This window comes from Corythoichthys intestinalis, chromosome 15 (genome assembly GCF_030265065.1).
Source record: "Corythoichthys intestinalis isolate RoL2023-P3 chromosome 15, ASM3026506v1, whole genome shotgun sequence".
NCBI lineage: Eukaryota > Metazoa > Chordata > Actinopteri > Syngnathiformes > Syngnathidae > Corythoichthys > Corythoichthys intestinalis.
The window spans coordinates 15,919,877-15,946,908 of record NC_080409.1 but is presented as its reverse complement, the minus strand read 5'-3'; the positions used below and the strand labels follow the sequence as shown (position 1 = coordinate 15,946,908).

The 27,032-nt window shown below is 39.0% G+C and overlaps 1 protein-coding gene across 1 annotated transcript; it reads right to left on the bottom strand.

The window, feature by feature from the left end:
* Positions 1 to 18,812: 18,812 nt before the first annotated feature.
* siva1 (SIVA1, apoptosis-inducing factor) lies at positions 18,813 to 25,452 on the bottom strand. Its single transcript, XM_057859769.1, has 4 exons — positions 25,261 to 25,452; positions 24,787 to 24,972; positions 19,897 to 20,044; positions 18,813 to 19,026 (listed from the first exon to the last, which is right to left on the bottom strand). Exons 1-4 carry the CDS (start codon positions 25,379 to 25,381, stop codon positions 18,978 to 18,980), a joined length of 504 nt encoding a protein of 167 aa, XP_057715752.1. The 5' UTR covers positions 25,382 to 25,452; the 3' UTR covers positions 18,813 to 18,977.
* Between the last annotated feature and the right edge of the window lie 1,580 nt (positions 25,453 to 27,032).

Genomic DNA, 27,032 nt, shown 5'->3' with positions numbered 1-27,032 from the left:
TTTTTTCAAGTGTGAAAAAACTTCAAAACAAACCATGGCTTTTAATTAGAGATCGACCGATGTGGGTTTTTCAGGACCGATACAGATTATTAGCCCTGATGACCTCGTCTAAATATCCTTAAGCAAGATACTAAACCCAGCGTTGCTCCTGGTGCTGCATCACCAGTAAGTAAATGAGGATATAGTATGAAGCACTTTGAGGGCCTTAAAAAGGTGGAATACAAGTGTTATTCCATTTAGCCAATCAGAGGACGAAGTGAATACTAGTGCAGGAGAGAGAGCAGCAGCTGCATCTGAGATGAAATAACCCAGTTTTAAATAGATTTTTTTCATGTCTGTCAGTCGGATTTAAAAAAAAGAAAAAAAAAGGCAGATGCCGATAAACATCAAATTCCCAAATATCGGCACCGATAATCAGCCCGACGGATAATCAGTCTATCTCTACTTTTAATGCCTATGACTAATTACAAATTTCAAAATTGTCCAATATGCATGTGTGATATATCATTGGAAAGCTTAAATTCTCAATTTTCTGGGGGAATACAAGTTTTGAATAGAAGGGCATTAAAAAAACCCCAAACTTTTTAAACAGCAAAACCCTAACTGGAGGTAAGAGCATGAGAGAACATAATTAAAGACGGCATGATTTTAACAAGATATTATCACATACTTGCCTCTTTTCGATCTAAAATTTCATGTAGGATGTATCACCGAGTGTCAAGACACAGCTGTAAATGGCCACAACCGGATTTGGGGAGATTTTATGGGTGAAACATGGTAATATTACAAGGGAAATGCAGAAATCGCAGTCATTAAGAAGTGGTCGAGATTCCCCCCCCCCCACATATTTACCCTTTTAAACTTTTTTTTTTCTTCTTCAAATTTTCTGTGTTTGGATCAATTATTTATCATCTAAAATTTTGGGGAAAATGCAACAGCAAAAAAAAAAAAAAAAAAAAAAAAGATAAGCGAGTTACAAGGTACATATCCGTGCCTTATTTACAGACACAATTTTTTCATTGTGACGTAATTTGTTTAAAAGTTTGAAATATGCGAGTGAATAATTTTTTTAAAGTCGTTTTTTTTTTTTAAACTGAATATTAGACATCAATTAATGTATGTAAGCTACTAATGACAGACATTTTGAATAATACATATAATTACTTACCTACTTTTTATGGCTGGGTTGAAACAAAAGCGGTTGCGCAGCATCTGTAAAGGGGGGTCTCCAGGGTAAAACGGACAAATTAAAAATAGTTTGGGGGCTTAATGCTCCAAGAATCTGCTATGGCAGCATATATACATATTGTTCTATCAAACCCAACAGTTCTTTTGGCTTAAAATAAAGCAGTTTATTTTAAAGAGGGGTGCAAGAGCAGAAACAGCTTTTTCAGCCTTGTCTGTGTTTTCCATCATATATATACTTTTTTTTATGCTCAAACTTTTTCCTAGGTGGGTGCCTTCATCTTTTAAGATGATTACAATTTTAAGGACAACTTTGATGTTTGCGATGACAATATGATCTAAACATAACTTTACTTCCCCTTATACTATCAATGCCCATGTCTTTTCCCATACTTTTTCGTCATGGATAAAAGAGTAATTGGACACATCATTTTAATATTCTGTATGCAATGTATTTTTTTTCTTCACCAAAATATCTTAAATTATTACTGTATCATACTACTAAGTGTATCAGGAAACTCAATACCAAGAAAGCAGCCCTTATTGAACGCACATCAACAGCAGCACAGTTTGTGTTCAGCGCTTTCCCCTCAGTGTATATAGAAACAACAGAAAGTGATAATACTGCCAGTCCATAAGCATGAACTCCGTCCAAGGGCAGGAATGATTCTAAGACAAGACTCCTTCTGTCGCCAATTATCTAAGAAAGTATACATGCAGTGATTAATTAAACTGTCCAGACAATTGTGTGTTTGGAAATGAACTTATTACCGATTCTGACAACTGCTTCAATCATTTTTCACATGCGCCATGAAAGAAATCCAGCTGCTCTGCTGTGTGATCCAGTGGAGAAGGCATCTGATTCCCACCACCCTCCCCTCTTCCAGTCCCAGTTTGCCCATTCTGGGAACTGCATATAGACAAGAGGACAGCATCCAACAGTCCCTGCCCCCATCCACCCCCCCCAAACTGCGGCCCCAGACCCTCGGCCTCATCCTTCCACGCTATTGTGTGCGTGGGTAGTCATTCAGCCAGGCTATTGTCTGGCCCCGCTCCCCAGCACGTACTTTGTGCACAAACAGACGACACGGCGGCGCTAGCCAGCCAACTCGAGCATAAAGAAAACAATGTGCTCCCAAGATCATTCATAAACAGCCAGTTAGTAAATAGGGGCCTGATGCAATGCTCCGGCCCCTGCAACCTGCGCAAAGAAGAACAGCAGCAGCAGTAGTTCACATCTGCCTGGCGGAATCCAGAGCTAGCGTGGCTGCGGTGTGCGTGTCCGCATTTCTTGAGGCGCAAGGCTTCACATGGAAACCAAGCGACCATGTGATAGAGCTTAGCTGCAGGGTGACGAGCCAGGATACGTGCAGTCTAACTCCACTGCAATAAAAAAATTCCTGACCAATGCCTGGCTTTCTTGCCTCTGTTTCTGTGGAAAGGCACTTGGTAGAAGTTAAGAAGAAAGAATTAAGTGTCCACCATCTCAACAAGGCCAGCGGTGGGAGCCCTTGACCTCTAAGGGGACAGGCTGCCAGGGACAGCTGGTGTGGTCCGTGTTTATTTATTTATTTGCTAACAAAAGACAGGTGGTCACACTTGAAAAGGGCACACAAACACGTTCACGTATGTGCTTGTGTTGTGTGTGGAGTCTGCACACACACGCAAAGCTTCACACCCACACAAACACACACCCACCGCCCCTCACTCTACATGAACACACATGCTTCATACGCCTCTCTTTCTCTTTCAAAAGAAGTCATTTTGTGACTTTCAGAGAATTCAAGTCACACTGGTCTAAGAAAATGTACCTCATGAATAACACATGAATGGTGATAGGTCTTGTAGGTAATGTTACTGAGCAGAAATGTCTATTACAATTCAGGAGGAAAATTTAGGAGGATAACATTTAATGCAGGGTAGCATATTATTGTTATTCCCATATAGCAGGGGTCGACAATCCAAAATGTTGAAAGAGCCATATTGGACCAAAAAAAAAAAACTCAAAACAAATATGTCTGGAGCTGCAAAAAAGCCTCATAATGAAGACAACACATGCTGGATGCATCTATATTAGCCTACTATCAAAATGACTATATTGGCTACAAATACATAAAGGGCCTTCATGATTAAATGTTTATTTTCCCTGCAGTGCATCCAATAGACAAGTTTCCTGAGCGAAATATGGGCGGCGCCATCTTGGAAAATTTCTGCTTTGAACATCCGGTTTAGAAAAATCCTCATGAGTTGCGGTTGACGTTAGCAGTGTGTTGATGAATTTAAAACAGCAAAATCAAGCCAGAGGAACACACGGAATCTCCAAAAATTGATTCAGCATGACGTAGATGAGATTTTAGGATTGTTCTTATCACTTCATTGATCATTCGTGGACAAAATTATAACCTGTCAGCCTGTGTTGATGTGAGGTGTAGATTGATACACCGGCCACTTGAGTGCCCAAAATGAGTTGAATTTGCAAATTACATTTGCCGAATGCAGAAGGCCTGACAGGGATATATATATATATATATATATATATATATATATATAAACGAAAATACTATCTCACTTTTTTATTGCAAATATTGATCGCAAAAAAAACAAAAACATTTGGACGTGATTTAATTTTTTGTTTTTATTTAAAATTATTGGTGCATGTGCAAAACAGGTCAATACATCACAATTTGTAAAATTATTGGAAAAATAGCATACGAGAATGTCAGACGGCAGAGCTCCAGAGCCTCGACAAACCGTCAGCCGAATTATGGCCTCCAGACGGGCTTTCTCCAGCTGCCCTCGGTAATTCCAGCTCCATTAGCGTATCTTAAAGTTGCTACAGTTAAAATGTTCGTCGTTGGATCTCGGGATTGAGCTGACGGTCCGCTGGGTAGAACAACGTTGGCTCGATATATGTCCATCAACGTACAATAAGTGTTGCTGTGAGGCACATCAACTTTACTCATAGGCAGAGTTTGACTTTTGGGGCAGGGGGGGCACAAAATGTTGATGACCCCGAAATCCAGTGTCAGCAGTAAAATGAACTTACAAGAATATTTATAATAATAAGTTGACGATATGCGCTTTTTGTGATTTTTTTTTTCGGCTGCTTAGGCAATACTTTTCTCCAAGATCGTCAACCATTAAATATGGTACGCCCGCCGGTGTCGTGCCAATGTAGTTACTCTAGTCAAAAATTGTATCCCCTGGGTGGAGCCATATGGAGGTAGATTTGTGTCTTTATTATTCAATCCCAAAAAAAAAAAAAAGTTGCTTCAATTAAAAAAAAAAAATTCAATCAAAATAGATATTTTCAATCAAAACAAAGTCGCTTCAATCAAAAAAAAAAAAAGTGTTTGAATGCAAAAATAATTTGAAACTCAAAAAAATGGATGTGAAAGCTTTTTTTTTTTTGATTGAAGCAACTTTTTTGATTGAAGTAATGTTGATTTGTGTTTGGGCCACATTTTGGCTTGGACGTTTTTGTCTTTATTATTCAATCAAAAAATAAATTGCTTCAAAAAATATATTTCAAAAAAGAAAATCACTTCAATCAAAAAAAAAAAAAAAAAGAATAAAAGAATTTCAATCATAGAAAACGTTTTCGAATGCGATAAAATATTTGAGATGGAAAAATTTGCATTTGAATAGTTAGTTTTCTTTGATTGAAGCAATCCTTTTTGTGTTTGGAGCTGTTTATGGGTAGGACATTTGTGTCTAGATCATTCAATCCCCCAAAAAGTTGCTTTAATCAAAAAAAAAATATTTTCAATCTAGGAAAAAATATTTGAAAGATAAAATTGCCCTCCCCAAATTATTATTATTTTTAAAAATTATATGCAAAGCAAATGACCTAAGGTGCTAGTCACATGATCTGTTCGAAAAATAATTTTGACCCATTATAAAAATATATATTTTTTGTTCATTTCATTCATTCATTTTTGTTGCAGTTTTATTGCTTTACAACTTTTATATATACGTATAGGAAAGTCAATTTCATGCACTGACACTTTTCGGCCACTGGGGGGGCTGGCCCCCTGCCCCCCCTTAAGACTTACGCCTAACAGCGTTTTCCACCTGTAAACAAACGAACAAAAAACTTGTAACACTTGCATTTATGCATTGATTTTTTTGTACCATGCTACACGTAGTCTACTGATTAGCAACAGGCTAGCAGCAGATGCAGTAGTTGTAGTAAATATTAAAGATCATAATTATGATCATCATCGTAATAACAATATCAAAGGCAACAAGTTGTTTCATACGCGAGATTTTAGCTTTAGTATTTTTTTGAGCACATGAAAATGCAGGGATAGGAAGAACACACCTTTCATAACACAGCAGCAACATGGCTACAAAAATACGGTCTTTGTGGTGGCACGAGCTTGGTTCCACATCTGCCTGCATGAATAGGCCTATGTTGTCCTCCGCTGTTGTGACGATGGCAGATGGATGTGGTATGTTCAAATTGTCTTTTTAAGGGATTTTGATGAGTAATGTTACTCCAGCTCCACTGTTGTTTTGGATGGAGAAATTCTAAAAGGGAAGCTGCTAGCAGACATAAGGAAGTAAAGCGGAAGTACCTCGGGAATCTGTCTATATTGGCCTTCTAAGTTGTGTACTACAGCCAGATGTAAAAGCTTTTCTCATATTGACCTAATGTGTTGAACACAACCCTTGGAAATGGCCTCCTTATTCCGGTACTACAGCAGGGCAGTGTATTGTGATTCGCACACACTAATTGCTATCCACCTGTACAAGCCCATTAAATGCTTGAACGTGTTCTTACTTTTCCTTTTTAGGAGCGGAACACCCCGACAGCACCAAGACAGCATGTCCTTGGTGCACTGTACAGCTGTCACTTGCAAACACTCGTTGACTCGTATTTATAGCAGCAGCATCATTGGACTTGACGCTGGCCTCAGACCACAGCTGGTCCCTCCCAAAAAGAATAGCTGAAAGACAAAGCCACGTGCTCCCGCTGGCTGCCTCTAGCCGGTGTGGCCTGGCGGGTTGGGGGTGTTTATGTGCCCCCTTTCTTCTTTTTGCAGACACCCAGCCACACACGTAGTGGGATATATCCACATTGATAATGTGACAGCTGCATTGTCTTATAAACTCATCACATTGCAGTGGAGTTAACAAGAAGCAGGACTGTCAGCATCCAATAGCATAAGGTTGAATACAGCCAAAGTGTATCCCACCAGGAATGGCATACTCTGTTCTGAAGTTAGGTAAAATAGTTGGGATGTACCGAAAGCAAAAAAATTCTTGAAACCAAAAATCGAATATTGGAAACACATGGCCGAAAAAACGAAAGGCCAGATAATTAATTTATTACTTTTTTTAATTTAAAAAAAATAAAATAAAAAAAATTCCCAATTAATGCACTTAGCCTTGGCCATTGTTTTTGTTTCTTTTTAAAAAAAGAATCAGGCGGAAATAAAATATGGTCCCTTCTCACAAGTATGCAAACATCTTCCAAAATGTTCTCCGATCCCCGAGGCTCAAAAATGTAGTTTTAAAGGCGCAGATTCTGAACCCCTTGGACAGTGCATTCCCGCCAACAGTGAGCATTATGTGGCAAACTATGAACACGTCTTATAGCAGAGGTGCCGTCGCCGTCGTAGCATTCTGGTCGGTGGACGTACCAGCCAATGAAACCTTGACTGAGGTTTGGGACGCACGAAAAATGGCTCTCACACCTCCAGTTGCTAATCTAAATGAGATCTCGATGTACATTCGAATATTCAATACATACGTACCAAGAGGATGATACAGTGGCTCGCCTTGAAGCGGACAGTCAGCTCGATCCCGAGATCCACCTACGAGCTTTTTAACTGCAGCAACATTAGGATATGCTATTGGACCTGGAATTACCAAGGACAGCGGGATAAAGTTCGTCTAGATGCCGCCGAGAGTCTATGTGATGTCAGGTGTAAGTTTGGAGAAGCTCCCTTAAGCTCGGCTGTCTGATAACATATTCCTCGTTTGCTCAACCTTCGTTAATATTTTTCTAATAATTTTATAAATTGTGATTTATTGACTTGTTTTGCACAAGCACCAATCATTTTAAATAAAACAAGAATTTTGTCAACGAATGATCAACGAAGTGATAAGAACAATCATTCAATCTCATCTACGTCTCATCTACGTCGTGCTGAATCCATTTTTTGAAGATTCCGTTTGTTTTTCTGGCTTTATTTCGCAGTTTTAATGTCGTCAACCCGCTGCTAACTTAAACCGCAACTCATGAGGTGTTTTCTAAACCGGAAGTTCGAGGCAGACATCATCCAAGATGGCCCCGCCCATATTACGCCCAGGAAACTTGTCCGTAGATAACCCGAATATCCCATATCACAATATGTGCCACAATTATCACAACACCCTAGTTGTTTTCCGTATCTCCCTCATTCTTATATTTTTTGAAAATCATATCTTTATACAGTTTCTTAAAGTGCGTACGACACGATAAAACAGGACTTACATAGCATTATTATGTGAATTAGAATAATATTTTTAGACTATTAGACTATATACAATTTGGCAAAGCGCAGAGGACGAAAAATTAGTCTTTTAATCTGCAGTTTAGCCACGCCTACCATTACAGGCCTCCAGCATCCCCAACAGGAGGATGACGTCGGCAGGGTCATGGTTTCATCTGATTTAAAATTCAGTCCATTGAGGGGGAATTATTCATACTGACGAAAATGCGACGAAGAGAGACGCAAAATGTAATTGTTTCAGTCTCTCTACTCCAATATTTTTACAGGATATTCTTTTTATTGAAGTATTTCTCCCCAATTGCTAAATAAATGTTATGGTCATGACAAATAACAGTCTTATTCTAAATGAAATAATAAAAATGCATTTATTCAGTACGACATAGGAAAAATTCTCCATAATGATCAAAACTGTCAACTTCACCATTACTGTCGCACCTCCCGAACGATATTTTATGCCACCGTAGGTAGTCAGGCTTTTGTCATTTCCCCACCACGGCTTTGGTGAATGTAAACAAAGAGGCGTGACAGCTAGCCGACATGCAAACCCCAACAGAGTGACGTCTCAAAGTCTTATTTTTGCTTTTTGAAGCGAAAAATCACACAAAACTAGCCCGGATCATATCAAATGGCGGCGGAGTTCTTGATTATCTATGCCCATCGGCAACCTGCCCGGTGGCGAGCAAGTTACAGCTCGTTACCCTGCTACGGAAAGGAAAGCTGGCGCCGGGGAAGCAGCTGGAGAGTACCGCCGGACAAACCGGCCGACGTCAGAGGAGCACGTAGCTGCCACATTGTTAGCACGAATATGGCGTAAAAATAATGCTTTACTACACGGCGAAGACGTAAACAGTGAGCGGCGTGCAGTTGTTGTGCAACTAACATGGCAGGATGTGTCTGAGGAGAACTTTTCTACATGTCCGTCCATGATCAAATGTAAGTAAATAGTCCTTTATTTAAAGAAAGTTTGTAGTGTTTACTTTGTAATTGCTGTATTCGCGGCCATTTTTAACACAAAGTTGCAATTTCTGATGGGGTTGAAAATTTGACATAACACCAGGCACACCAAGAGGGCAATAAGCCGAGTATAGAGGGGTGTGTGCAAACAAGCTGCCGATCGTTGGCCGAGAGGCATTCTTGGTGGACAATCAGCCACAAAATGCAAGCCACCTCCGTATTAAAACGTGTGCCGTGATCCCAGTATTTGACATAATACAAAATACGATGTTTACTCACTTCCTCGTAAGTCCAATGGTCCCTAAGTAGTACGGCTTGTTTTGGCCAATATCCGCGGTGAACGGGAACCTTTTGAAACCCAAAAAGGCTCACACGCCTCTCCCTGGTGCAGTAACAATTGTCTGCAGCCGTTTGGCTGGCGTGATGCGAAAATAAAAGGAATTAATCCGCAAAATCAGCTGAATACACAGTCCATCTGCATGCTATAAAGCAATGCTGTCTTGTGAGATGCTGACCCAGGTGACGTCACATTCGCATTCGTCCTAAACCCAAGACTGAAAACGGAAGTCACTCATTTTCATGGCGCGGGATTCAAAAATTAAATTTTTAAAACGAACGCTTCCACACACATCTAAGCAGTCCATTTAATTCAGGAGCATAAAACACCATATGAAATATGAAATTAACATGCTTTTTGGTGTCATACGCATTTTAAATTGTCCCATATTTGTACATTCTTTTAAATCCACACAAACTTTCTTCAAGAGTTTCACTCCACATACTGATAAGCAAAAACATTTCCTTGTTGTCCGAAATCTTGTTTCTTTGAAGTCCCAATATTCCCGTAAATTGTAACTTTTTTTTTTATAGTTTGTAAACAACTGCTGAGTATTCTGAGGTAATATTTTTTTCTAGTTTTGAACATTATTTATGCTGTTTGGTATTGTACATGTACATCAGGAAGCTTGCAATTTTGACTTAAAAAATAGTGTGTTTGTATGATCCTGGTAACCAGCTTTGTGAATGACACGTAACGCTCTTTTCTGCACTATATTTACTGAATGAAGCGAAGTTTTGTAATTAATGCCCCAGACCTCGGCACTGTATTGCAAGTAAGGAGAGACTAGTGAACCGTATGGAGTGTGAAGTAATTTTAAATCCAATACCTTCTTTATTTATTATTGCAATGTTTCGTGAGATTTTGCCCCTAATCCTGTATTTGATATGTTGTTTCCAGTTAAGTTTTTCATCAATAATTACCCCCAAAAACCTGATTTCATGAACTCTCTAAATTTCTGTCCCATCTACTATTATGTTCAAGTGTGCATCCTTTTTACAGTTCCCAAATAATATTATCTTTGTCTTTTCTAAATTTAATGACTATTTATTTTTACGGAACCGTATTTTTAATTTGTTCATTTCTGTTATTATTTCCTCCTGCAATTGTAATGTTATCCCCTGAGTGAAAAATATTAGTGTCATCAGCAAATAACACAAACTGCAATCGCTTGGAAACCTTACACATATCATTCATATACAAAAAAAAAAAAAGAATTTGGGGCGTTTGTGTGGAACAGTAGTTTACAACAACAACAACAACAATATTCCGTTCTCACCGAAACTAGTAAAGCTATTTACAAGGCTATTACAATCTTTTATACTCCTTAAAATTAGATTCGCTGTTTTTTTGTGCGACAAGTGGAATCGATCCAGAGCCAGGCGAGTGGTTCGAGTTCTCGTGGCGACGAAGCCGAGCGTAGTCGCTCCTCCAGGCGGATTTAGTGGCAACTGGCAGAAGGTGTGTGGAAGTCGTGCCATAACATTATTGGACTAAACCACATCAAATGCATATGTATGCACATAGACAATAATTATATTGAGAGGTGACATCCATCCCACACTGCGCCACGCCTTCAAGTAGGGGACCTGCCCACATCTAGAGGAGTTATTCTCAAACACACACACCCACACACTGATCTAACGTCTGATTTCGGTTGAAAAAGTACGAAAGCTGTACCGCATACAAACAGAAAGGATTGCCTCGGAGTGATTTGTTTGAGGATTCAAGGTAATTATTATATTTTTCGTACCATGCATGCATTTTGAAACCTTGTGAAAAAAATCAATGGGAGAAATCACCCGCTACGGCATTGCCGTCATAGTTCGCAATATTAATGTAAAATAAATGCTAACTAAAGTTTTTTTTTTTTGCTTTTAACCAAGAATCGAGACAGTTTTACGTCCATATCTATAAAGAATTCAGGAATTTAAGCATTTATTCACAAAAATCTTCAACGGAAAAAGCTCTTTGTGGTGATAAGGCAGCGCTAAAGTGGCTTAATGACTAGCAGCACATTCGAATTATTAAGGTAAAATAAATGCTAACTGCCTGGTTCTTTACTCTTTTAACAAAGAATCGAGACTATTTTACGTCCAACTCTGTGAAGAATTCAGGGATTTAAAATATTTATTCACAAGAATTTCAAAGTAAAAAGCACTTTGTGGTGACAAGGTGGCGCCACAATGACTTAAAGACTAGCAGCACATTCGACATATTTACGTAAAATAAATGCTAACTGCCGTTTTTTTTTTTTTTTTTTGCTTTTAACAAAGAATCGAGACTGTTTTACATCCATATTTATAAAGAATTCAAGGATTTAAGCATCTATTCACAATAATTTCAATGTAAAAATCTCTGTGGTGACAAGGTGGCGCCACAATGACTTAAAGACTAGCAGCACATTCGACATATTTGCGTAAAATAAATGCTAACTGCCCGTTTTGTTTTTGTTGTTGCTTTTAACCAAGAATCAAGACTGTTTTACGTCCATATCTATAAAGAATTCAGGAATTTAAGCATTTATTCACTAGAATTTTGAACGTAAAAAGCTCTTTGTATGCGTTTCAACTCGGTCAGCTGTGAAGAAGATAGGCCCCCTATTATTAAGCGGCCCCGCGCCCATGTACAGTGAATATCATTTTGAAGTCTATGGTATGCATTTAAATACTACTTTATTTGTACACTGCTCACTTGATTAAACTCCAAACTACTCACGCATGGGCTCAAATGCGCTGTACTTGATGTGACACAGGACATCAATGGAAAGCAACTTCAGAATGAGTGTGTAGCACCGATGACGCAAATATATTTTCCTTTATTTAATCATTTGTATAGTTCTCTGATATTTCAAAATACTTCCAAACTGCCGACATGTTGGCTGTGAGCCAATAGTGTTGCTTCTACCTGTGTTTTGATTACATCTTCATAAAAGGACTATTGTATTTTACCGAAACTTTCGGCATTTTATCCGAAAATGAAATTTTAGCTGTTTTTGGCGCCAAATTTTCAGTTACATCTCTTTATAATGCCCGTGAATAAAATCACAAAGCTTGCATCGTTTTAATGAACATTATTGGGCAAAGTCTAGGACATGACAATGTAGACATGTCTCATGTTATATTACCACTACAATGAAAATCCTCTTTGATTTAGACAACTTAAAGTTATCATGTAGTGGGATTTTGAGCCTACATTATTCAGTGGGAAGTTTATGTTGCAACTGCTTTTGGTTTCAGCAGTCTTGAAAATGCCATCGCAGACCGTTGCTAATAATTTGAGGCTGCAAACTGAACTAGTTGAAAATGATCGAAAGAACAGTGCTTCTCTAGTACGCTGTTTTTGAAGGCAACAAAAGTTGGAAAAGGAACGCCCACCCCACCCCCAAAAAATTGATTAAACAAATCAGCTATAGGCCTAGTTTGAATTGATAACATTCATACAAGTGCAAAAGGAAGTAAACACCAACAAAAATACATATAGGCCTATACAATTAAAGGACTGTACTAATCCTTGAATGGTGGCATAGGCATACCGACCATGGTGGTGAGGAGAGAGGATTGCTGACCACGAGTCAACTTCATGCACAGAGGATTTTAACATTCTTAAGTGTCATAGAAGTTTAGTGTTAATCAGAAGTACAACAAGCTCTTAGTAAGCTATGAACTTTAACGACACTGGTGAATGTGCAGGGAAAGCATTAAAGCCTGCCCCTGGGAAGACTAGACGCACTTTAAGACTAAAGACAGCTGACTCTGGTGTACATTCTAATCGTTTTCTTTTTTTGGGGGGGCCATATCATTCCGAGCAGCCAGGACAGAGATGCGTCGTTCACCTAAGTCCATGTGTTATCACGAGGGATGTCCCCAATCCGATTACGTGATTGGAAATCGGGCCGATCGGGCCATTTTTCAGAGGATTGGAATCGGGTGAAATGGATCCGGTTTTAAAAAATATTTTATGGGCTAAAAAGTAACAAAATAATCCAGAAATAAAATGGCATTGTAAAGAAACAATAGGTTTTATACTAGACAACACTCCAGGAAAGAGCAGAGGAGGAAGTACTCCTCCTGTACTGTGACAGTACTGTGACATGTTTGGAACTTTTGTTCCCCCAAAAAATCGGTACCTGATCGGGAATCTGTATCGGCAGATTCTCAAAATCAGGTGAACTCGGACTCTGGTGCAAGAATATTTAATCACATCTCTAGTTATCACGCCCTCTTCCGAAGGTTGGACCGAAAGATACAAGTGGGAAAAAAAGGGAAAATATATTCAAACGATTGCTGCCATCTCCCAGTCAAAATTGATTGGACGTCTCCCGCCGTCAATGGCAGCCAATGAGTTAATGACAATACATTCAGAGATGTATAGTGGGCACTGGGCAGCAAATATCCGCATGTATTTGAGCTCATAATTTCATTTTTCTTCTTGTTCCTACTTGCTAGTGATGGAGACGAAAAATGTGATGGCAAATGTTTAATTTTTAACTTAACAAAAGGTTTGACTGAACTTAAAAGCATCTGAAGCACATTCACTCTTATAAAACATTGAGGTGAATAAAGAGACAACATTCTTTTATAACGATAGACTCAATCGGAACAGCCACATCAAAACACTCCCCCCTTTACTGACTGAGGATTCATGCTTTTCCAAGGGGGGAAACACTGAACAGTAATTAAATATAATCATATCAACCTCATAAGATGTTATATTCACAATTTTATACTATCATACACGATGTATTTTTACTCTCTTGAAGCTTTATCAAAAATTGCAAAGAAAAATAGTCTCCTTGCTTTGCCAGCAACAGTCTGTCGGTTGAGCCGGAACTTAAGAGGACCAACCGCGGAGCTCCTAAAAAGGCCTGAGCCTGCAACAGACCCACTGAGCGAGGGATGTGACTCAACAGATCATACGCACATTTGCAATAAGCTCCAGGAAGTGCACTCATCCGAATTAATATCTATTACAACGGGTCATGTGACCGATTTTTATAAAGCAGGGCCGAGGACTCCTGCCACAAAGTACAATTACTTAGTGTCCAAATGTGGGACCCCCCTAAAGCAGTCATCTCCAGTGTGTGGCCAGAGTCAAAGTAAAAGTGATGACTGCACCACAAGGTCATCATGTCCATGATGGATAAGACTAGTCTCTGCACAAGCACAAGTTTGTCTAACCTCTGACTCTGCTTGTTTTATTAAAACATTTGATAGCGCACAAACACGACTCAAGGTCAGAATAAACTGAGTGTATTGGAATTCCTTTATCACCAGAAGAAACTTGGGGAAGAAAGGCCAGAACTGTTCCAAGTTAGTTCTTAAGACTATATTGCCACCTGCTGGACAAACAACAGAATTATTTGGTCCCCTGTTCAATTATAAATTTGCACCCTCACCTTTGTTTATCGCTCACACTGGATGGCAATTTAAAAGGGGTGGGGGGGATTATTTTTCGGGGTGCAGACTCTAAATTTGTTTTTCCAATTACATTGATTTCTTTGTCCACATATCTCCTAAGGTGTTACTAGTACATGCATACTACTATATCCTTTGTAAAAACAGCCTATCAGCGTTAACGTTGCAGTCATGCCCATTTCTTTCATATATCATTGTAAGTATTTGAAAATCTTATTTTAATAAAAATAAATAAATAATAAAATAAAAAGAGTGTATTCATATTTTTTTCCTAAAGAAAATTGGGACTTGAGAAAAACAGATCAGGTTTGAATTCTGCACACAAAAGTCAAATAATTTATATTATATATATATATACACACACACCTGCCACTTTATTAGGTACACCATGCTAGTAACGGGTTGGACCCCCTTTTGCCTTCAGAACTGCCTCAATTCTTCGTGGCATAGATTCAAAAACAAGGTGCTGGAAGCATTCCTCAGAGAGTTTGGTCCATATTGACATGATGGCATCACACAGTTGGTGCAGATTTGTCGGCTGCGCATCCATGATGCCAATCTCCCGTTCCACCACATCCAAAAGATGCTCTATTGGATTGAGATCTGGTGACTGTGGAGGCCATTTGAGTACAGTGAACTCATTGTCATGTTCAAGAAACCAGTCTGAGATGATTCCAGCTTTATTACATGGCGCATTATCTTGCTGAAAGTAGCCAAGAGAAGTTGGGTACATTGTGGTCATAAAGGGATGGACATGGTCAGCAACAATACTCAGGTAGGCTGTGGCGTTCAACGATGGTCAATTGGTACCAAGAGGCCCAAAGAGTGCCAAGAAAATATTCCCCACACCATTACACCACCACCACCACCAGCCTGAACCGTTGATACAAGGCAGGATGGATCCATGCATTCATGTTATTGACGCCAAATTCTGACCCTACCATCCGTACGTCACAGCAGAAATCGAGAGTCATCAGACCAGGCAACGTTTTTCCAATCTTCTATTGTCCAATTTCGATGAGCTTGTGCAAATTGTAGCCTCAGTTTCCTGTTCTTATTTGAACCCAGCGTGGTCTTCTGCCGCTGTAGCCCATCTGCCTCAAAGTTCGACGTACTGTGCGTTCAGAGATGCTCTTCTGCCTACCTTGGTTGTAACGGGTGGTTATTTGAGTCACTGTTGCCTTTCTATCAGCTCGAACCAGTCTGGCCATTCTCCTCTGACCTCTGGCATCAACAAGGCATTTCCGCCCACAGAACTGCCGCTCAGCTCACTGGATATTTTTTCTTTTTCGGACCATTCTCTGTAAACCCTAGAGATGGTTGTGCGTGAAAATCCCAGTAGATCAGCAGTGTCTGAAATACTTAGACCAGCCCTTCTGGCACCAACAACCATGCCACGTTCAAAGTCACTCAAATCTCCTTTCTTCCCCATACTGATGCTCGCTTTGAACTGCAGGAGATTGTCTTAAACCATGTCTACATGCCTAAATGCACTGAGTTGCTGCCATGTGATTGGCTGATTAGAAATTAAGTGTTAACGAGCAGTTGGACAGGTATACCTAATAAAGTGGCCGGTGAGTATATTGTGATATTAAAACTGGAAGAATTTTCACCAGATGTCTTGAAATAGCTCTGTTTGGGAAGACTTTGACTGACTCACTATGACCACATTGTCGTCATTCGAGATGTACCGATCTGATCACATGATCAAAAATCGTGCCATTTTTCAGAGGATCAGAATCAGGTGAAAAGGATCGGGGCTTTTTTTCTGCTTCGTGCTCGTACAGCCTCTCACCTTCCCTCCTGCTAAGCAGTGCGACCAAACTGTTTTTCTTAGTGGCCGTTTATATGGTGACTCAGAGAAGACGAAAAATTTCATGTTTGCATTTATATGGTTCCGTCTCCATTCGAACAATGTCGCAATTCCGCATGAAAACGATGTAGTACTCATGCCAGGCCCTAGGGGGCAGTGCAGATTTACAAGGCGACAGTGAATGATGCACTTTGACCTCCACAGCCCGGAAAACAACATGCCCACCCACTCCAAGCAATGGCATTTTCTTTTGTTCAAAAAGGCACAAAAATGTAAACATTCAACATATTTAAATTAAAAATATAAAAACAGTAAATAAAAGCCGACGTTCTGCCGTTTTAATGTTTAGTAGCACCGCTGCGCACGCCCAATGCGACGTGTACGAGTGCTGACGTTATCGGTGCGGTCCCGCGCCGCGGGAGATTTGATATGCATGCGGAGCAAGCCCCCCCTCAAGCGAATTCTTCCAATTTGGAGGCAGGATTCCAAGGTTTGCATCTTTGCCGACACCATACGAACTCGAGGCCACTCCGCAACACAGTCATTGCGTCGCAGAGTCGCCATGTAAACTGCCCCTTAGTCACCAGAGCAGCTGGCGTTTTGTACTTAAAGTTAACGATGATTGACAGGTTTGTAGCTTTGACCTGGCCAGAGACCGCCTTGATAGCTCTACCATCAAAGGCACAAATGTGTTAATCATTGTTAAACTTGCAGCCCAGTCTGAGGTGTGCTGTGGCAACTCATTCACTGTTTGGGAGGCTGTTCTCGACAGCATAAGGGTCAATGGCAAAAAAATTTTTTTATTTTTTTTCCGGAAGATTCTCAAAATCGGGTGACTCAGGTGCAAAAGTATGCGATCGAGACATTTGTAGTATTCATATAATACCGTTTAATTCAGGCTAAGGGGGTTTATTTGTGAATGATCGGTATAATAAAAGGGATCCAGGAAGCCATGTCTGCACAATTGCTGCTTTTATGAAATTAGCACGTCCTACGATGGGACTATTGTGCACGTGCACATTGCGATGTTCAAATGATGTATTGTGCAGGCCTAATGTGTATATATATATATGTTTCTCAATGTTAAAGTATAAACTAATAGGAGTTATGACCCGGTCTAGGGGAACGAGGGCATAACGCGCTTCGGTGCTCCTCCCGTCCAACCCACACCCAGAAAGGCCAGCGCAAGTATGTCTTCAGTAGCAATTTCTTCTTTATTTGCTTCAGAGGGAGAAATATGCCAACAAAACAATCTAACGAAACCCTACCTTCCCTCACCAAAACAAAAAGGGCAAATTAAAGGCAATTCATGAACCTACCTCCTAATAACCAAAAAGAGGGTGTACAACAAAAAGGTTTCTCCCACCTACATTACTACTCTATTATATACACAATTATCTTCCTAAACAAGACATGAATCAAGAATGGCAAGCCAAACAAGTGCTGACGTTTCTGGGTGGTAGTATGGCTGGAGAGTAGACAGAGTACTTGTGGTGAGCTGCCTCAATAGGCCAGGGAGTCCACACCTTAGCCATCACGCGGCACCAATCAGAGGCAGCTGAACAGGTAATACCTGCAATTCATTCACTCAGCAAACCAACACAAAATTAACTGACCCACAGGGTCATAACAATGAGTGAAAATACATAACATGACAAAAAATATTTGAATTAAATTTTGCTGCTTCGAGTATTCGTTTAATTAGTGACATTGTTATGGTTTATTTTGAACGTGTTTACATTTAGTTTTATTGATTTGGGTGGATACACTGCCTTCTAGCCTGCCTCAATTCACATGGCTGAATCCAGGTGATCCCTGTTAAGACCAACATAAGCTAAATTTTGTTTGAGCAATTTTTTTTTTTTTTTAATGCATTCGTTATTTAGTTTATAGGTATATTTAGCCTATTTTTGTGGGAATATGTGTTTGAACCATTTGTTAAGAGCATTGTAAAAAAAAGTTAGCATTTTAACTAGCGGACTTTTGCGATGTAAGTTAGCCAATTGTTCTTTTGTTGTACAGAGAGCCTCATTTATTTTTTTGTACTGTTTAAGGCTCAGCTCAGGTAATTTTTCATGTTCCTTAGCCGATTACTCGATTATTCGAAGTAATGGTTTATCAATTAACCGACTACTAAACTAATCCATCGCTGCAGCCCTTGTTTAATGGATAAAATAAGCAATTGATCTTAGCTGAGTGGCTCGCCCGGAGCCAGAAGCGTTTACTGTGAAAGAATTTGAGAGTTCAAAGCGGGCCCGGTTGCCTGGATACTGCAGCTAGGCATAATGGTCCTCAAGCAAAAAATTACATCAGTTATTCACCCAACAACAAACATTTATTGTAGCAAGCCACCAAGAATCAGTTTAAGAGAATCTCAGGTTTCTTGGTTGCCATTTGAAAACCTTAAGCATGAACTTATTTCTAAAGCTCCTCTATTGAATACAAGTCTGGCGATAGACCAGTGCACAGCACAATCTTAATATTTCATCTTTGGTTTTACCACACCACAGAAATCCCCCCTTTTCCCGAATATTTGAAATATCCCTTTTTTTTTTAATTACTGACTAATATTTCAAGTTACAAAAAAACTACAAACACAGTCATAATGGTATAAAAAATGTTCAAGTTTATTTCAATATAGCTCTATACATTACACACATTTAGATAAGATAAAGAAAGGACTATTATCATTTTTAAAAATGCAGTCTGAGTAAGTGAGGACATCGCGTTTTCAAGCATAAACTCATCATCTGTGAGCTGGACTTCCATTATGTGGAACAACTGCAGCAGAGCACTTCATCATAACGTCCACTGTAACTGCGGGTGAGAGAAAACGGTGACTATAAGTGATCAGTACTTTTAGTGACTGACATACACATGCTTAAAGTGTATTCAAGATTTTCCAACATTCACTTATATATTACAAAAGACATTCACACCTCCCCTTCCAATTAATAAATCTATACTAATACTCAAATTGACATAGTCTGTACAGACAAGCCCGCACAGCTAAATAGCAACCACCATGTTTTCTGCAAAATGTTAAACATTAATAGTAAAACCTACATAATACATAATGTAGCAAACCATACTTTTTTGAGGATTTGTTTTTTCAATTTTAAAAAAACATGCACCTTCGTGTTGATAAGGAGTATAATCAGGGAGCACCGATCCAAGTGTGAGCTGGCTTTTATGAGTTTTATTTTATCTGTCGGTATCGTCGCCAATACACTTTTCAAAAAGTATAGCGCAAACGCACAAAATATCGGAAATATAAAATGCTTTAAACCAGAGCTGTCCCGACTAGTCGACGATATCGTCGAGCTAAATGCGTCGACGAGCACAACATCCCGGCGACGGTTAATGAAGGGTTGAAAAAATATATGCGTGGAAAGTTGACAATGTCGGACACTAGGTATGCAAGCGGGGAAAGCGGTCAATTCTTGACTTGTGGAAAAAAGCACATACTTCTTCAAAGAAAAGGGTTTTGGTTCACTTTTTGTTTCAAAAGGACATTTTGACAAATACTGTATAGCCATCGTTTCTGCCAGATCAATGAAAATGTAGATGATACACCTCTTACCCTCATGAGGATTAAACTGACCCTCTGTAGTTGGGAGCAACAGTCTACCTAAAGGAAGATTGTTATATAGTGGCATTGAAAACATAAAAATAAAACAAACTCACTCAATGATGGTACAGACTGAACAGCAGAGGCTGGAGCAGTTGGAGCACTGTCGGCTGCAGGGGGAGCAGACAAGTCGTTCACACAGCGAGCAAGATGTCCGGCATGATGCACTCCTCTGACAAACGTAGCAGCCAGTTGGAGGAGGCCCTAGAAAACACAAGTGTATGCTTTATTTACATATTGTTGACAATCCATCCATGTAGTTTCTACAATGCTTGCATTTGGAATACAACGTGTAATGTTTTGCTTGTTTGCTTCCCACAGTAAACCTACAATACTAAAAATTTATACGACTGCATCGCCCTTAGTGTACTTGAAATTATCCCAGATGACATTTGTTGAGAGGTGGTGCACATTCAGGATTGGCTGCCAGTTGATAGAGAAAATATACAGAAGATGACAATAAAATGTATGGACAATTTAGACTGAGGATGTCAAACTCATTCATCACAATTATAGTTTCCCCTCTAAAAGATGGATGATGAATTTCCTTAATTCCTTGCACATGTACGTTCAAGAACGTTGTCCTTAAACTGACTACAATGAAGAAAATGCTGACTGAGGAAAAATAGGTTGTTCGCCAAAATCTCACAGTACAGATAAACAACCCAAAAGCATGATGCTACCACCCCCATGTTTCACAGTAGGGATGGTGTTCTTGGGATAATACTCATCATTCTTCTTCCTCCAAGCACGGTTAGTGGAATTACGACCAAAAAAATCTATTTTGCTCTCATCTGACCACAAAACCTGCTTCCATGACTCCTCTGCATCATCCAAATGGTCATAGGCAAACTTAAGACTGGCCTTGACATGTGCTGGTTTAAGCAGGGGAACCTACTGTGCCATGCATGATTTCAAACAATGATGTCTTAGTGTATTGCCAACAGTAACCTTGGAAACTGGTCTCAGCTCTTTTTATGTCACTGACCAACTCCTGTTGTGTAGTTCTGGGCTGATTCGTCACCTTTTTTAGGATCATTGAGACCACACGAGGTGATACCTTACATTGGGCTCCACTCCAATTGAAATTGACCGTCATGTTTAGCTTCTTCCATTTTCTAATGATTGCTCCAACAGTTGACCTTTTTTCCCCCAAATCGCTTGGTAATTGGTCCGTAGCCCCCGTAGCCCTTTCCAGCCTTTTGGAGGTGTACAATTTTGTCTCTGGTGTCATTGGACAGGTCTTTGGTCTTGGCCATGTGACAAGTTTGAGTCTTCCTGATTGTATGGGGTGGACGGGTGTCTTTATGGAGCTGTTGACCTCAAACAAGTGATTCAGGATAATACATGGAGTGGAGATTGGTCTTTAATAGCCGGACTAACATGTCTTTCAGGGTCAGAATTCTAACTGATAGGTTTTCAAATACTTATTTGCAGCTGTATCACACACATAAATTGTTAAATAAAGCATTGTGATTTCTGGACTTTTCTTTTTAGATTACCTCACTCACAGTGGACATGCACCTACACTGAAAATTTCAGACTTCTACATGATTTCTAAGTGAGAGAACTTGCAAAATCGCAGGGTGTTCAAATCCTTATTTTCTTCACTGTATTTCCTCATGCACTTGTTTACAAAGGGGTGAACCTTGCTCCATCATTATTTTTGTATCTTTCGGCAATGCCACTGTATTTTTGGATTATTTTGTTACTTTTTAGCCCTTAAAAAGTTAAAAACAAACAAACAAAAAAAACAATATAGATGAGGCCTGAAGTATATTGGACATTGCGATTTTTGGAGGGTTTGCGATATTGTACAGTGGTACCTTGACATACAATTGCGTCAACATACGACCCTTTCAACATCCGACGTAAAATTTGACTAGTCATTTGTTTTTTTTTGTCCAGAAGCAATTTGAAATTGAGACTTGTTTAATTTTTATTAATTTTTATTAGGGCTGTCAAACGATTAAATTTTTTAATCGAGTTAATTACAGCTTAAAAATTAATTAATCGTAATTAATCGCAATTAATCGCAATTCAAACCATCTATAAAATATGCCATATGCCAATATTTTTCTGTAAATTATATATAGATTCTGTAAAATAAATTGTTGGAATGGAAAGATAAGACACAAGATGGATATATACATTCAACATACGTTACAAAAGGACTGTAGTGGGCATTTCACTCTACTGTCATTTAAATCTGTCTATGCTGTCCTCACTCCGAAGCGTCTACTTTTTCCAAAGCTAGACAGCTAGTGAACGACGCCTTAATAATTAGACTTCTTCCTTTTTCATCTGATTTATTAATAAAATGGCCTCAAACCATTGTCCTCTCTAGACCGTTGTAAAACTACAAAAAAAAAAAAAAAAGTACACAAGCATTGCATTAGCAACAACGTTAGCTTAGCACGCTGTACAGGTTCACTAAACATAAAAAGAGTCTCATACAAAAAATATAACATTTCGCTTACTAACATAATATGTACATTCTTTACAACAACCATACTTACGGACAAATCTTGTCCAAGGATCATATAAGCACAACATTATCAGCCCGAGACGTCGTGCAGCCATAATGAACTGGAAAGAAAACAATAAACCATGTCGCAAAGCGACCACAAGAGTTCGCTGTTGGACAGCACAAAAAGTCTTGCTGTAAAACTTACCAAAAGGCAGAATACTTTCTGAGTGGGACATGTGCGTTAATTGCGTCAAATATTTTAACGTGATTAATTAAAAAAATTAATTACCGCATGTTAACACGATAATTTTGACAGCCCTAATTTTTATTTATTCCACAACCGCAAATAGTTGTACCTTAACATACGATCGCTTCGACACACGATCTTTTCAACATTCGACGTAAAATGTGACTCGCCATTTGTTTCTACATCCGAAGACATGCTCTAAATACGACGATGTATGAGAGCACCGCAGTTTGTTTTCCCACAAGACGGACGCATGGCAGATTTTATTGTGAGAGAAATCAACATGGGTTCCAACAATGTTAGTGCAGGTGGTGAAAATAAAAGTTGAAGTTTACCATTACCATGAAGATAGATATGAGCGTGGGGTGCGCATCCGTGATATGGCTTGCTCAACAATACAGCCATAGACTGCCTATAACGGTCCTCCTCCATTCGCCAGTCTTTTTAAGTTAAGGTGGCAATTAATATTGTGGTAACACCACCAAAGAAATTGCCAGCTTCGTCAGGTTTCTAATCATTTATTCCATCAACTTAACTCATTTGCTCCCAGAAACGTATAAATACATTCTATTTTTAAATGCTCCACTGTCCCAAAAAACGTATTTATACGTCTATTGCGTTAAAAATTTTTTTTTTTTTTTTTTTATAAGAAGCATATATAGCTTCCGCTGTATCTGAGAAACAAAGAACAACGCTCCAAACCCATTTTAAAGCAATAAAACTGGCCACTGGAGGGCAGTAGCGCATTTTGTAAGACGAGGCAACCCGATTCAACAGCAGTGAATGGCCGGGCAGCATGGTCAGAGCGCTGGCGGCATGAAGCCAGGCGGTGCTCCGACCGAACAAAACAACGAGAGAGCGCCTGGGACGCCAGGCGCTGGACGACCGTGAAAAACGAGTGAAACCCCCCCTTGGAGCGGCTCGCCAAGCAGACCCCGCAGGAATGCAAAAATAATCCATCTTTGTGAGACAGACAACCATGAGGGAAAAGTTTACACAGCTGACGTGGCGACAACGGCGTCATCTCGGCGACAAACAGTCATCTCTCAGTAGTCGTGTGTGTGAATAAATTGTTACTTTGCTATCTAAAGCTCTATTTGTCTGGTTGTTTGTGGTATTTTGTAAAAGGAAAACATTATTCAGATGTTTGGAATGTAACTAATGCAAAAAATAGCTTTGTTAAAGTCAAAGTTATGTTTGAAATGTATGCGTTTACAAAAAGCTCATTTTCTCCGTTTTTTTCATCAGAAATTGGAAAATTGCTCAAACTAAGCTATTTTCTAATGCTGATTTCTAAAGAATAGAATAAGATACGAACTTACTTTTTTTTTCCTGCTGAAAGAAGAGAGTCTAATTTTTTTTGGGTGGGTTCCAAGTTTATATAGCAATAGAACAGAATTTTCTGTGGGCCTTGCAAAATCAGTCAAAATCCAGAAAAAACGGCCGGGAGCGAAGGGCCTTGCTCTGGTGAAACTGGCTGGGAGTGAATGAGTAAGCATAGAGTCCCCCACAACTAGTAAACAAAGTGAAACTAAAAAGGCTCATTCTATCGTCAGCCACGCGATGCGTTCAGGTACACCACGTAAACACATTCGCCACCATAGCACCCAGTTTGTTACATTATTACAGGTATTATTATTGCTATTATTATATTATTATTCCGATTTTTATTCATAATGTATTTGTTTTGCTCTTTGTAATTGTAATTTGCAATAGTAGCATCAATATTTATTGAGAATTTAGTGTATGTTTTCGGGCTGTGGAACGAATTATTGGAATTATAATGCATTTATTGTGGGAAAATCCTACTCGACATACGACCATTTCAACTTACAAACAAGGTCCTGGAACGAATTAACTTCGAATGTGGAGGTACCACTGTATTGCACCCTTAAACCTGCTTTCAAACCTTTTATAATGACACCATCTCATATTTAGAGCTTATCAAGGACTCGAGAAACAAAAAGGATCAAAACTTAATATTTGTAAAAACAAACCAAAAAATAAATAAAATAAAAGTCGTGTAATTAAATTGACTCATCCCCTAGCATCTATGTTTTGTGTAATTTATGTATGTCTTATTATTTGTTTTTTGTTAAATTTAATACACAAAAAAACCCTACAGCTTTTCGCCATCTATGATTTGCCTCATGTCACTGTGGGAAACACTAAGCTATTTAACCCACCCTATGGTAAAATTAAACACATTCAAACAAAGAATAAACTCACCTTGAGTTTTTGTGGCTTTAGTAAGTCTTCCGTCAGTGCCTATTAAAGTCTGTCCTCTTAAGAGAGTGTGGCTGCTTTCGACAGTCTCTTGTCTAGTTGACTCAGGCTCGTTGGTTTTCTCGTCGCCGGACCATATTTTATCAACCATAGCCTTGGCGCCATTGAAAAGCAGGTTCTTCGTCTTTTCTGTGAAAAGATCCCCGAAAGTGAGCTAAAAACAACGCCAACACAGGCCGAGGATAAGAACAGGACATCGTTAGCACACTTTACTGCCGCTTAGGGGTAATGACTGCTAAAACCACACCGACCCATTTATTGAGGTCAAAATACATATCAAAAGTATTCAGTGACGTGTCCAACCATTGATTCGTATGAGCACATGCGACTGTCGTAGCCCGGTGGGTAGTCAATGTAATGCATCAGAAAAGAGGCTAGTTAGCTAATTTCGACGGTCGTCTGCGAACACGTACTTACCGTAGATTTCTTTCCTGTATTTATTCCCAAACACACTGGAGTTATTCAGCTCATGCTGCCCAACATGTATTTTGTACTGGGACGAGAAGGTTTCCGTGAACGGATATGCTCGCTTGGGCATGTTAGCAGCAGCAAAACTTCGGTTGGTATTCCACAATCCGCAAGTTGCGGGAAAAATGTTATGCAGTAGAAGGCAACCAATTGCGAGCAGGATTTATTGTCACGTGCAACTTTTAAACACCAATGAGAGAACGCATATTACAGTCACGTGATACTGGATTTGATGGACTGTGCTGCATTCAGGGTTTGAAAAAGTGTTGTAATTTCAATTTTTAAGTAAGAAATCCACTAGGACTACGAGTACAGTACTACTATCTATTGCTATCTTTATTATATGACTATTTCATTATTATTACCTATTACTACTATCTACTGTAAAGTCATATAGATAAGAAAAGAAATATCTAATGCTGTCAAATTTGACCGGTAGCCTATGCAGTAAAAAAGTAGTAGCACAAACTCCCGCTCGGCGTGGCCCAATTGTGGCATTTGTTGAGCTGAATCGCACAGATAAACTGTACATGATCCAGTATTGATGTCTTCATGAGGAATGGGAGTTGAATGGATTTTGTATTGAAATAGAGTTTTGGGGGACAGCCATTTTTGTAAATGTGTGTTTTCCTAATACTGATGCACAAGAACGTGAAAATCATAGACTTCATAATGGAATTGACGGGACACAGGGCTGACTAATAGGGGGCCTATCTCCGTCAAAGCTGACCAAGTGGAAACACAGACAAAGAGCTTTTTACAATAAATTTTTTTGTGAATAACACAGGCGGAGTTTGACTTTTGGGGCAAGGGGGGGGGGGGCACAACATGTTGATGACCCCAAAACGCAGTGTCAGCAATAAAATTAACTTAAGAATATTTATTATAATAAGTTGACAATGAGCGTTTTTGGTTTCCCGTCATCCTTGAGGGGAATTCTAGATTTGGCTGCTTAGGCAATACTTTTCGTCAAGATCGTCATCCATTGAATATGGCACGCCCACCGGTGTCATGCCAATGTAGTTACCCCAGTCAAAAGCTGTATTCCCTGGGCGAGCAATATGGAGATAGATTTGTGTCTTTATTATTCAATCAGAAAAAAATGTTGCTTCAAGAAAAAAAAAATATCAAAATATATATTTTCAACCAATAAAAGTCACTTCAATAAAAAAAAAAAAAAAAAGGGGGCAAAAACAAAATTGAAACTTAAAAAAAATGCATGTGAAAGCTATTTTTCATTGATTTAAATTTTTCTTTTTTTTTTTTTTTGATTAGAGTCGTTTTTTTTTTGATTGAAGCAACTTTTTTGATGAAATTAATGTTGATTTGTCTCTGGGCCACATTTTGGCTAGGACGTTTTTGTCTTTATTATTCAATCAAAAAATAAGTTGCTTAAAAAATATATATTTTCAAAAAGAAAAATCACTTCAATCCAAAAAACAAACAAAAAAAAATCACTTAATTTTTCATTTAAAAAGTTTTCTTTGATTGAAGCAATCCTTTTTGTGTTTGGGCCATATTATGGGTAGGACATTTGTGTCTAAATCATTCAATCAAAAAAAAAAAAGTCGCTTCAACCCCCCCCCCCCAAAAAGTTCCATCAATAAAAAAAATCTTTTGAAAAAAAAAATTGCCCTCTCCTATTTTTTTGGGGGGTGGGGTGGGGGGGGGCAATTATATGCAAAGCAAATGACCATCTAAGGTGCTAGTCACATGATCTG